Below are 14251 nucleotides of genomic sequence, written 5' to 3'. Positions count from 1 at the left end.
GCATAAGGCTCGTCTTGTTGGTGATGGTAAGACACAGAGGGAAAGGATTGATTGTGATGAAACTTTTAGTCCGATCGTCAAATTGGCTGCTATTCGGGTGGTTCTTAGCATTGCTTTATCTCACTTTTGGCCAATTCATCAATTGGATGTTTAAAATGCATTTCTTCATGGCAATTTGAATGAAACTATTTATATGTATCAACCATTGGGTTTTAGGGATCCGGCTCGCCCCGATCATGTTTGTTTACTTCAAAAGTCTCTTTATGGTCTCAAACAGGCACCTAGGCTTGGTATCAATGATTTGCTGACTTTGTTGCTACTATTGGTTTCACTCATTGCAAATCTGACAATTCTTTGTTCATTTTTCACCATGGAAATGACATTGCCTATATCATGTTATATGTTGATGACATTTTCCTTACATCTTCCACAGCGTCTCTTCACCGCCATATCATTTCACGGCTCAGTTCTGAATTTGCCATGAAGGATTTAGGAAGCCTGAGTTATTTCTTAGGTATTGCAGTGACTCGGGACAAAAATGGCTTATTTTTGTCACAAAAAAAGTATGCTAAGGAAATTCTTGAGAAAGCAGGCATAGCCAACTGCAACTTAGCTTCTACTCTTGTTTATTCAAAAGGAAAAATGAGTACAACCTCCGGTGGTCTCTATGATGATCCAACCGTCTTTCGTCGTTTATGTGGAACTCTGCAAAATCTCACATTCACCAGACCTGATATTTCCTATGTTGTTCAACATGTTTGTTTGTTTGTTTATGCATGCCCCAGTGTTGCTCATATGGATGCTCTGAAACGCATTCTTCGATACATTCAAGGTACGACTGATTTTGGCTTACATCACTATAAGTCCTCAATCACTTATATCTTATCTTACACGGATGCTGACTGGGGCGAGTGTCCGGACACTCGACGTTTCACATCCTGTATTATGTTTTTCTTGGTGATAACTTAATATCATGGTCCTCGTAACGTCAACCTACTTTGTCTAAGTCTAGTGCTGAAACAGAGTACAGAGGGGTTGCTATCTGAATCCTGCTGGATACGGAATTTATTGCTCGAGCTCTGTTGTCCAGTCTCTAAGGCTACATTGGTTTATTGTGACAATGTAAGTGCTATTTATCTTTCCGGCAACCCTGTTCAACATCAACGAGATCGAACAAAGCATATTGAAATGGATATACATTATGTTCGTGAAAAAGTGCAGCGTGGCGAGGTCCATGTTTTACATGTTCCGTCCCAATACCAAATTGCAGACATCTTCACTAAAGGTCTGCCAAAGATTTTATTTGATGATTTCAGGGACAGTCTTGTGTATTCGATTATGTAAATAATCTTGTGCATAATTAGGCTTGTAATTTACTATTGTATCCTTAGCCCTAACCCTAGAATACGCTTGTATATATAATCATGTTTAATCAATGAGAAAGCCACGACAAATATTCACATATTCTCTCATCTATTTGTGGATCTAATTCGTACGTGTATCTCTATAATAAAAGTTAGTCAATTTAATTTGTGTCAATGATGTAGAGATGAGGTTACACAAGAAATCACATGTGTTGTTGAGGACTTGAACTTGAGCCTCAAGGTAACACTAAATTGGGCAATATTTAGTTTTCAAAGGATTTCATGTCTAACACATATTATTGACACATGAAAAATGAAACACCTTAATTAGGTTTGATGGAGTATAAATTTAGACTAAATCGATTTGTTTCATTTGTTATCTAAATCGATCTTGTGTAAACTTATCTTATTTATATTTGAAATTTAAATAGCTACTTTGGTAAGGAATTGTCTTATTTAATTTGTATGTGAAATTGCTTGAAAAACTTTTATCTAAACATATTTTAATTTGATTGAAATAAGTTAAATTAGTTGATCTGAAATAACCCGCCTAAGTGAAAATCAGTCAACTAAATTAAAGTAAAGATCGGACTTCCATATAGCATTTGCTAATAATCAATCATTATAAAATTTAGTCATTCAATATAAACATTTCAACACGTTCCATATATAATTAGAATTTTGTATAGTTGAAATATTGAAGGTATTTAAAACATGATATCAAATTCAATTTACATTATTGTCCTTCGTGCCTCTGTTTACATAATATCTTTGTCTTACTTTACTTGCACCACTTGACCAAATAGTTCTCTCAATTTTGGTCAATTTATGCAAGTAATTTAATTGAGACGAAGGTAGTCATAATATATAATACTCATTACATAAATTATTATTATTATTTCACAAGATTTTTGCAATCTCTCTATTGCATCATCTTTTATCATATTCATTTCAAAATTACATGTCCATAGTAAGGGGCAGAGCGTGTTCTATTTACTTGATTTTCACTTATGTGAATTAAACTAAAACTATGTCAATTTACCATATTAAAACTTATGTTAGTTGTATTTTGTACTTGTGTAACCCAACCCATTAACCTTTATCATAACTTATTTTTCCTGAACTTATTATCTTTGCTTATAACAATATGCATGTCTTAAGTATGGTTATATTTAGAGATCATTAGGTTTCAAAAAAAAAAAATGTTTAGAAATCTTTACTAATTTTACCTATTTGATGTTGAGTTCTCCATATATTATTCCGTGTTGGAGTTATTCACTTATTCCCATAGTACTAACTACTAACTCCAAGTCTAGGTTCATTGATTTTGCTTCAAAAGATCAAAATTCAAATTTGCTTGATTAATACCATGATTATAGCAATTAGTTGACTTTGATCCTCATATTTCCTCCTCACTAGCCGTTTGATACATAGATGGAAGACTAATTAGTATACATGCATAATTAAAGGGTTTTGATTAATTTCTTATGCATGGTTGCCGTGAAATATTAATTCCCTTCCTTTGACTTGAGCTTAGTGAAACTACTATATAAATGAAGCTCCTCCACTTCTTTTGGACACGCTAAAAAGGATATATTTCTCTTCTTTACGCTAAAAATGTTACACAAAATAATTTCTTGTTTTGGGCATTGTTCATCGTGTTCTCAATCTAGCTCTTCGTAGTACATCGGAGAGTTTGAGTCGTGTAACCTTGGAGGTTGATTGCTATGAGTCCGTGTATACAAGTACGGGGCAAATTCGACTTTAGGGCAGTCATACTATGTCACGCCACGACATTAAATCAGATAAATTTATTCTATTATTAATTGCAATTAGTCATAATTCCTACATTCCGGCATTCCAAACTAGTGCATTGCATGCCTATCATTTTCAAACTTTTTTTTTTTAATGATCAACCCTTAAGGGTTCATTAATTGGCATGAAGTGTGTACACAGGTCTCATAAATTACTTCAGCAATTCAGCATGATTTGCCGGATTGGAGAAAGCAAACAATTTAAAAAATATTCGATAATGCTGGACAGATAATAGATGATGATGAAGTATTGAAGTATAACATGATAGTTAGATCAAGTACTCGTATTGAATAATTTAATGGGTTTAATTAGTTACTTTAATTTACTATTATTATCAACTAATCCGTACAAAGCCACTATTTTATAATTTAAATTTTCAAAGAACTTTACTTATTAAAAACAGGTAAAAGCTTCAGCTCAATAGCACCAGATATAGCTTGGGTGTTGTGAGTAGCAGTGTAGCACCACTTTTAACTAGAACTCCCTCCTTGTTTAAATAAATGAAATATTTTTATTTTTGCACTATTCATCTAATTTACTTTGACTAAATATTTGTGATTTATACATAAGAATAAATATAGTCATGTCACTCATGTGGGTACTTGTTAGAATCGTCTTAATGAATAGTTTATTAATATTCAATTGTTATAATATTTACTTATTAATAATTAAAGATATATTCAGTCAAAATTTTGCATTACCATACGTGCATAAGAAAAATGTTTCATTTATTTAAACACGGAGGGAGTAGCTAGATGCCTAGAATAACATCAATTTTTGCAATGGACGCAACGTTTGTCGTAAATGTTTATTTCATTTAGTAGCCAAAATGTTTAAAGGCAGTGTTGCTTAATGCACTAAAAGTCATAATTGGTATTGTTGAGGCAAATTTTGCCTTAAATATAAAGAAAGTACTAAATTATGGAGTCAACATCCATAACAAGGCAATTAGTTTGGCATGTTTTAGACCTTGTTGATGAGTTTCCGGAAGATAATTGGAGGGAGGGAGGCATGGATCGGAGTATGTTTAGCATCTTAAGATGCCTAAAGATCGGAAAAATGATGCATGTAATTTAACAATTTAATTTGTTAGGCTTGTCCTAGTCCTAGCTAGCGTCAACTATAATAAGAATAATCTAAAATATTATTTAGCCTGACTAGATAATGAAAACTTTATTTAGCGTGGTTATTTACGATAAAACGGTAAGACTTAGAGAGGTTTATTATAAACTTTTCCAATTAGTAGTAGTGATATGAAGGTAATTTTTTCATTAAAAATTGGTTATTCTCTTTATCATGTCGTTAAATTACATTAAATCACAGTTATAAAATTAAAAGAGAATTATCGACTTATTATTATTGAGTCTAATTCATGACTTTAAATTGTAGTATTCCTTTCGTAGAAAAGATCTAACCCCTAAAAATTGCCACTTTATTAGTTTGTTTGAAATAGATATGTATGACGGTGATGTATTTAAGTTTAATGAACTAGAAAAAATCATGAAGCAAATTAAATAAAGTGGAATATCATGCGTCTCCTATGAACCTATGATGGTTGGTCCTTATGCTTTAATGAAGAGCCATTTTGCTATGAAGATTTTATGCATTATTCTCTTTGGTTCAAATAACGCCACCTGGCTCAGGTGACTAGATCATTTGCTCAAAAATCTGCCCTTTTTAATTTTTTGTATTTATTTTTGGAGTCAGTCACCAACTCATGGTCACCGCAATCAAACAAAAACAGAGCTAATTAAACCCAGGCCACTGGCTAATCAAAGTCAATTTATTAGATCCCTACACTAGTACAAGAACAAACCATATTTATGTAACAAGACTACAAAAGTGTATTTTAGGTTGGGATTTCCCTTCAAAGATTTAGCCAACATGTCCACACCTTGATTATGACTTTGGGCTTCAGTTGTTTTAATATTATGGTGTGATGCTTTGGAGAATGGTTACTTATGTAGTTATGTTGCTATGTTGGGGTCGGGACTTGGGGTAAGCCGCAAGCAAAAGAGGTGACATTACATGTTACTTCCTTCATCTCATTTTAATCGTTTATATTATACCGGTTAATTTGATCTAGGTTAAAACCTTTTTAGGATTTTATTAGATCTTATTATTTGGTTTAATTAAATCTCATTAAAACTTATTAGTCATTATCTTCTATAATTTGAACTAATCAATATTTATCTTACCTTATCTCAATTTGTTAAATGTATTACAAGTAACTATTTTCTCATCTAATCTGAACTTATTAGCTTTTATCTTATCTTATTTGAATCAATCTAAGTTTATTATACAGGTATACCATTTTCCATACAAAATCGTCAAAAAAGTAATACAACTATACAAGTACTCTATATTATTCCCATTACAAGGCTTCATTTCTTACTAATTTTTTTTTTTATAATTTAATTTAATTTTCTACCTTCATTACAATGCTTCATTACAATGCTTCATTTATACTCACTCCCATAGTCCCATCCCATTGCTATAATTACGTGTTGTCTTACATTGAACCATTCTTGAAAACCACAACCAGTCAACCACATAATGACCCCAAATAAAAATCCAAACCCCGCCAAAAACGCCGTCGTATAACTAATCAAACAACTGATTAATTAATCCCATTAAACACCCTTTCCACCCAGCTATAAATACCTCGGTTCTCATTTCTCTCTCTTCCTCACATCACTTCTCAAAACCTTTCTTCTCCACTCACCTGCTCGACTCATCTCACTTTCTCTCTCCTCCTTCGAATTCGTCGCACTAAAATGGCCAAAGAACCAGTTCGCGTCCTCGTCACCGGTGCCGCCGGTAATTTCCCTCTCTTTCTCTCTCCTAATTTTTGTTTTCATCTATTCATTTTTAGCTTTCCAGATCTGTTTTGATTCGTGTTTGATATTTTTTTTTATTGCGATTGATCTAGGTTTTGCTGATTTGTTTCAGTTTTTTGTTAGATTGTTTTTGATTTGATTAATGTGTTAATCTGCATGTGAGATCTAACTGTCTGTTTGGTTTTGATTTGATTATTCAGTATTTTTAGCTGATTTTTGTGTTTTGGTGCATTTTTTGAATTAGATTCGTGATTTTGAGGTTTTATTTTTAATTTTGTGATTTATAGCGGTTGAAATGTTGGTTTATAGCTTAATAACGAATCAGTTATGACCTAAAAATGAATTGAATAGGAGATACTAGTGGTAAGATTTGATTTGATTGGATATTGTTGAGGCAGTGATGACAAAAACATTTCTCGATGCTGAATTAGTCGTTTGAGACTAATTGCGAGTATGCATTTTTGTGTGTACTTTCTTGATGACCGCATTTGTGCGTGTCTGAGCCTAAACATTCGTATCTTTAACCTTATTCCAATCGTAAATCGATTTTTGATCTGTTTTATGTTGTTTGTGTTTGTGGTGTTTGGATTTCGTTTTTGTATCGTGCCCTTACACTTACACCGGTCGCACTTTAAACGAGTTCTGTATATCCTTGTATTTATGTATTTATTATATTGCAATTCGTGTTAAACAACAGTGTGTGGCTATGTCTGCTTTGATCGACTTTGCATTGCTGTATATGACTGCAGCCATGTTGTTATACTATTTGTGATTCAAACTCTGTGAATCAGTGTAAATCTTTGTAACTTGTTGTATCGTTGTGGAAGTTGTGTGACCTGATTATTGTTTTTGGATATGTAGGGCAAATTGGATACGCTCTTGTTCCCATGATTGCTAGGGGAGTAATGCTCGGCGCTGACCAGCCTGTTATTCTACACATGCTTGATATCCCACCTGCCGCTGAGGCTTTAAATGGAGTTAAAATGGAGCTGGTGGATGCTGCTTTCCCCCTTCTTAAAGGTTGGCGATTATGGATTTTCTGATGCGGAGTTTGAAGTGTCTGTTCATATGTTGAGGATCTCTGTTTATCTTTTGACATGTGAACTTATGAATTGCTATGATCCATAATTTGCAGGTATCGTTGCTTCAACTGATGCTGCTGAAGCCTGCAAAGGTGTAAATGTTGCTGTCATGGTTGGTGGCTTCCCAAGGAAAGAAGGCATGGAGAGGAAGGATGTGATGGCAAAGAATGTGTCAATCTACAAGTCTCAAGCATCTGCTCTTGAGCAACATGCTGCCCCCAACTGCAAGGTTTGTTATTTAGCTCAATTTATCTGTAAATTCTGATAAAAGTTGTAATTAGTGGTGCACACTAGCATTTATCAATATCAAATTGGCTATGGTAATCATGTACATAATTCACTACTGGCATATTTTATACTACTTTGTCTCTGTCTTCTGGGATCTTAAATAATTAAATGATAGTAAGGAATCAATGAGGTTTATTCTGTATGCTAGTCCCTAGTGATTACAGATGAAAACACGATCATCAGATCTGCTGATTGCTTAACTCACCTTTTTTGACTGATGTTCTGAACTACTCATATCATACTGTCCTGTCCTGTTTTATTTGAGCCTGTTGACATAGCCCTGTTCTGTATTAGAATAGCTGAGGAAAGAAGTGAAGTTGCTGTGAAATATGTTTCATGCCACTCATGGATAAGTTTCAAATTGGTTATTTGGTTTCTAATCTTCATGTTTGTTTGATGTCCGATTCTCATGATTGCTTAGTCTTTGCTTTTTTACCTATTTGTTTCTAATTGGTCACTTGGTTTCCAATATCAATATTTGTTTGATGTCCGATTCTCATGATTGCTTAGTCTTTGCTTTTTTACCTATTTGTTTCTAATTGGTCACTTGGTTTCCAATATTGATCACTTGGTTTCCAATATCAATATTTGTCTAGTGTTTCCCCTGTTTTTTATCGTTTGGCTAATTTTGATGAGACCACATACTTCATTTCTGAACAGCAGCATCTAGACTATAGTCATTTCTTAGCCTCTTCTCATGCCTTTTTTCTTTTCCTGATGCTTTAGGTTTTGGTTGTTGCCAACCCCGCCAACACCAATGCCTTGATTCTAAAGGAATTCGCTCCATCAATCCCAGAAAAGAACATTTCATGTCTTACGAGGCTAGATCACAACAGGGCTCTTGGCCAGATTTCAGAAAGACTTAGTGTTCAAGTATCTGATGTTAAGAATGTGATCATCTGGGGGAACCACTCATCATCCCAGTACCCTGATGTGAACCATGCAACCGTGAAGACTCCTAGTGGTGATAAGTCTGTGCGTGAGCTTGTTGCTGACGATGCATGGTAAGTAGAAGAGAGGTTAGAGAATAAATAATGATATGATGATTTCATACCCTTTTATTTTTTGTTTAAATTTGGTGGCATTGTTTGCAATTGTGCCTTGCAGGTTGAATGGAGAGTTCATTAGCACTGTGCAACAACGTGGTGCTGCCATCATCAAAGCAAGAAAGCTCTCCAGTGCCTTGTCAGCTGCTAGTTCAGCTTGTGATCACATCCGTGACTGGGTTCTTGGAACCCCAGAGGTTAGTTTTCATCTGTGCTCGTTTTGGTAACTGATCTATGTTACTCATATTTCTACCGTCATACTGTGGACAATTCCACAGTGAAGAAATTTTTGTTTTCTTTCTCAGCTTCAAGTGTTGTAGCTGTGTGTAATGCTTGCTTGATTACTCTTTACAGGGTACTTGGGTTTCTATGGGTGTGTACTCTGATGGCTCATACAATGTACCAGCTGGAATCATTTACTCTTTCCCAGTGACATGTAAAGATGGAGAATGGAAAATCGTCCAAGGTAATTACTCGTACTAGACAAAATTTTTTACACTGATATAATGAATATGGTCGTAGTTTGTAAAATCAATTCTTGTCTTTAATAAAGCTGTTGATTGTTTATTCTGAGTTCCAACTTTGTTGCGTGTTTTTCAGGACTTCCTATTGACGATGCATCAAGGCAGAAAATGGATGCAACTGCAGCAGAGCTTGTTGAAGAGAAGGCTTTGGCCTACTCATGCCTGGCTTAAGCTCAGTCCCATTTCCCAATGTGTTCAGTTTATGCGAGTAGTAATAGTAAAATTTTGCAATAAGCCCTTTGTGAGACTATTGAGTGGCTCTGCTTGTGGCAGACCATTACTCTCGAAGACTGATTTTTGCAAGGTTTCTTCTAAATTTATAGGCATTGAAGAATTTGCATAGCAGTGAGATGATAATCGGAGGGGTGTTGAGGCACAATCCTCTTATCTGTATCATACATTTGACATTTATGTGATTTGATCCTTCTAGTTTCTAAATCCCGAATGGCGAATGCTATTCTTTCTTTTGGCTTTTGTTTATAATTATATTAGCTTGCAAACTTGCAGGCTTGCAGAAGTTGGTTCATTGCTGTTTCTGAATACAGGCTCCACACTTTCACCAATAGTATGAAACCAGGAAGTTAAGTGGTATCGTATATTTATAGAAAAATATCTAACTCTTTACATAAATGTGTGGGCATTATCGTTTATTGGTTGCACCTTAATTGATAATAGCAATAACATGAGTACATCAGGGCAAAGTAGTCCTATGCCATTGTGGGCTTGAAGGATTTTATCAACATCTATTTATTATGCTTGAATCATCTCTAGCTCACAAGATGGCTGGCCTCCTTGTACGACAATCTGCTCTTGTTGGTGCCCATTTATATGCTACCTATCGTAGTTGTCAACTTGTCATATACTTGGACACTTGGTTATGCTGAATACTCCTCTCTTCTTGTAACATTGAGCAATCGCTGAATTGTGCTTGGTAGATAAAAAAAAAATTGATTGCATGTTGAGGTGGATTCGCAGACGATACAAAAAATTTGATTGTATGTTGAGGTGCATTCGCCAGAAAATCGTGATCCTCAAATGTGGGTGCATATAACACCTAAGAGATGTATGAAGTGCTAAAGCATAACAGGATTTGATGGTTCTACCTTTACCATCAAGGTGCATATTGCCCTTCTAAGATATTGAATACTCGTTTTTTTTTTTTTTTTTTTTTTTTTTTGGCTAGTTGATACTTGTTAGTCTAACAGGCAACATTTAGTGATCTGACTATCCGCGGCCATGATGGGTCGAGGTGTTCTCTCACCCGCTTCAATTGTGCCAATGTCGAATGACCAACACATATATGGCTTCATAGTAGACTTGACAATCTTAACCCAGACCCAATAACCTGACCCGACCTGTGACCCGAAATCGACTCAAAAATCAACTTGAAACCCAATATCAACCCGACCCGAAATTGACCCGAATAAACTCGTAACCCGAAATTAATTAAAATTACCTTATAACTTAACTAAAAATGCCTGGTGCCAAAAATGACTCAAATTGTTCATCCCACGGTGGCCAAGCTCATAAAACGAATTGATAGGTCTTATTATAACAATTACAAGATATAAAATTATCAATTAAGCTTGATCCACAAACGAACAACCCGAACATGACCCAACCTGAACATGACCTGACCCTAACATACCCGACCTGAAATTGACTCGATCCGAACTTGACCCGATACCTGACCCCGAGTTATACCTGAAACCCGAATTGACCCGTACCCGAACCGAATGTTAGCTGACCCGAAATAACCTGGACCCGAAGGACCCATTTGTCAGGTCTACTTCATAGCCTGCCTCGAAGCTGAGGCTTTTTGAAACTACGTAGCATGTGAGAGAAACTATAACTATGTTCACAAACATTTGAGTCTTGAACTTATTCGGGACCTTCTAATAGGCCCTTGAAAAAGTTACAATTATCTCATGAAGGTCGAATCCAAGAAGTGAGCTAAGACTCTTAAGAGATCAAAGAAGACTTCCTATTAGAACTGAGTGGCCTAAATCACATAGGCCCATCACTTCCCAGGCCCAGCCTTATTCTACGGGTGTGTGCATTGGGATGCCTATGATCAATTGATCACTGTGATGGTACACTAGCTAAGAACTTGTTCTATTTTACTTAATATTATTTATTTTATTACTTCCGATTCATATCATGTGCAATATTTATTAAAAACAGTGCTACACATTATGCGCAACAAATGTTTTCTTTCCTATTTAAGTTGTCATTTTTCTCTCTCTCTCTCCTTATCACATGCATCTATATATTTCTCTCTCCATTATTAAACACTCACAAAGAAACTTTACCTAAATTCGTGTCTAGGCTTTTGTTGCACATAATATGAAATGGAGTTAACGTAGTAGAATTTTTTTTTTTTTTTTTTTTTTTTTTTTTTTTAATTTGTTTATTGAAACCTTTCAACTAGAGATAAGTAGTTGTGACTTTTATAAGCACGTTCTAACTCTATGCTAGCTAAAATTTGATAACACAAATCAACCGTATTATTATATTCACCTATCTCTTTCGAATGCTTATTGTTTTCAATTAGGGCAACAATTTGGAACAATCAACATCTTTGTTATTCCACAGCTGGCAAAATTAACACATTGATCTCAATTGTGAAGTGTAGGAAATTGAAATGGCGGCCAAAGATAACATGAATCTATCCAAATATATGGAGCTATCAATTAGTTGAAAAAAATTCCTATAACAAGCTTTCCAATCACTTCCTTAAACAGGAAAATGATACTCAAGTTGATACCTTTTGCTAGGTAAAAGACTTTGAAAATATCTAAGTTGAGTATCTAAACTACTTGTAGACTAAAATTAAGATTAACGTTACTAATTAACTACATGCATGCATGGTCCCAATACAACTCACTCCTAGCTTGAACAAAATTTTCTAGGCTCGTGGTCTTTTGATGTAAAATTGTGCGTACATAGACCTTATATCAAATTAAAGACTTTTCAATAAAACACTTATATTAGGAAGTCTTAGTATTATTAGGCATCCAATGAGCGCCGTTTACATAGACCTTGCATGGATAGACTACGATTGAATGTTATGCAACTTGAAGATTGTGACAACACTAGTGGCAAATCGATCAAGGGAGTATGTGACATAGACATGATTGTTTTGGTGGGTGTTGCTGTCATACGACAGTCGTGACGTATATATCTTTTAGTCCCTAATTGAAATTTTCAATCTTTGTAAATTTTGTGTACTCGTAAAAGAAAAATATATATGATCGTATAACGATTGTAGTCGGATCAATTTATGTGACAGTTTATTTATTTTAAGGTCCGTTTGACCGTATGTGAGAAATTGTTAACATTTTATACGTAGTAAACTAGTCATTGATGGTTAAAAGTATTAATGGTAAAAACTGTTTTCAGTTAACATGTATGATCAAAGTGTTACTATGCAAGTAGTATACTTCGTACCAAGTATCATAAAGTATTGTAGTCAGATCAATTTATGTTACAGTTTATTTATTTTAAGGTTCGTTTGGCCGTACGTGAGAAATTGTTAACATTTTATACGTAGTAAACTAGTCATTGATGGTTAAAAGTATTAATGGTAAAAACTGTTTACAGTTAACATGTATGATCAAAATGTTACTATGCAAGTAGTATACTTAGTACCAAGCGTCATAAAGTACGTAAGTTACGTGTGTGAGCTGTTATTAACTATAATTTTGTATGATTGTTAGCCTTCTTTGAAAACATCATTATAAAGTACTCTCTTTATCCTTATTTTTTTTATTCTATTTGACTGTGTATGGTCTCCAAGGCGCGTATTAAAATGTCTATATCTTTATTTTCATACATATAAAAACTATAAAAATGTGATATTAATAAAAATATACAATGAAATGAATCTAACAAGACCACTCATGACTATATTATCTTTTATACATTAATAATAATTTATGGTTAAAATTTTCAAAATTTAACCCTAAAAATAGCAATAGGGAAAAAATAAAGGGACAGAAAGAGTAGCAGATTAACCTATCATGTTCAACTTGCCTACACTTAATTATCTGAAAATTAAAGATTAGAAATGTCTGCAACAATTTCTGTGATTTGACATTTTAATTCTAAAGTGGTTATATCTGAGTACGTGATAGTAAAGTCGTCAAAACTCAATATTTTAAGCATTATGTCTGGAAATAATAGTGAATTTTTGCTATCATCCATTTATAACATCATTATATTGTGTGTTTGATTGCGTGAAATTCTGCTAGTTGGGGTGTTCAAAAGAGACTAGAGAGTAGAGAATGCATGTGCATGCAAAAGGTTGACCCAATATTGGAATATGTCTTGAATCGGTATGTCCTATATAAGCAATAATCTATCATGATGAATCCGTTTATTATATTTTACTACGAAGTATAATTTTTATTTTTATCTTAAAACCTACTTTATTTTGTTAGTACTTCATAAACTTCTTGAGTGTTTTTTTTTAAATTTATAGAGCATGTATTTTTATGAGTTTTAACATATCCTAGTATCTTACTATGAATTCGACTTAGTGTACAATTTTATAATGTAAACTCTTATAACTTTTATTAACACGTAATGGAAGATATTGATGATCAAAGGTAAAGACTGTTCAAAATAGTAGACATTATATTATAAAATAGAGGAAATATTTTTTTTTTTTAACTGAAAATAGAGAAAATATTAGCTACTCCTTCTATTCCACGAATTCACGTACATAAGTTTTGACATTTTCTATTGTACATCTCACGACAACTATTATCATAATAAAATTGAGTAGCCTATTGACAAATACTTAAATTTAGCTAGACTTATTTCAAGTTTTCACATATGACATATTGTATACTCCATTAATTAAATTACTCGAATTTGAGTTTGACTAGTTTGATCGATATTTTTCCGCCAAAGGTACAACATTACATTTGACGATTTATAACTTATAACTTTATAAGTACATTATTCTGTTGTGTTTTGCTACACATAGAAGCTATATACTACGTATTTCTTACATAAAAAATATCGTTGTTCTTAATGGAATTGTTGGTCAAAGTTGACTTTCCATAATTTCAAACTTCTACGCTAGAGGATATTTAAATTAAAGTAAAATGATTTGAATTGAGTGTTTTAAAGTTTGGGCTCATTATAGGTAGGCCTCTTACAACAAGACGACCGATTAATAATTGATGAGAGACATTAGCCCGTTAACCTTATTTATGTAGAGTTTTATTTATCAAGATTATTTATTACGGCTGTAAAATAAAAGTGAAACACAAAGCTAGCATT

At 33.8% G+C, this 14251-nt stretch overlaps 1 protein-coding gene across 1 annotated transcript; it reads left to right on the top strand.

The window, feature by feature from the left end:
• Positions 1-5845: 5845 nt before the first annotated feature.
• Positions 5846-9423, top strand: LOC110718311 (malate dehydrogenase, cytoplasmic). Its single transcript, XM_021897155.1, has 7 exons — positions 5846-5999; positions 6881-7039; positions 7155-7330; positions 8116-8393; positions 8497-8632; positions 8790-8901; positions 9036-9423. Exons 1-7 carry the CDS (start codon positions 5957-5959, stop codon positions 9128-9130), a joined length of 999 nt encoding a protein of 332 aa, XP_021752847.1. The 5' UTR covers positions 5846-5956; the 3' UTR covers positions 9131-9423.
• Positions 9424-14251: the final 4828 nt, after the last annotated feature.

Source organism: Chenopodium quinoa, unplaced genomic scaffold (assembly GCF_001683475.1).
Source record: "Chenopodium quinoa cultivar QQ74 unplaced genomic scaffold, ASM168347v1, whole genome shotgun sequence".
Lineage (NCBI taxonomy): Eukaryota > Viridiplantae > Streptophyta > Magnoliopsida > Caryophyllales > Amaranthaceae > Chenopodium > Chenopodium quinoa.
Note: the sequence above shows the minus strand (reverse complement) of the source record. Positions and strands in the feature narration are given on the sequence as shown.

Coding starts and splice junctions, on each gene's coding strand:
- LOC110718311 (XM_021897155.1), top strand. CDS start 5,957: ATGGCCAAAGAACCAGTTCGCGTCCTCGTCACCGGTGCCGCCG. Junction 7,331..8,115: donor ATGCTGCCCCCAACTGCAAG/GTTTGTTATTTA, acceptor CTGATGCTTTAG/GTTTTGGTTGTTGCCAACCC. Junction 8,394..8,496: donor CTTGTTGCTGACGATGCATG/GTAAGTAGAAGA, acceptor TGTGCCTTGCAG/GTTGAATGGAGAGTTCATTA.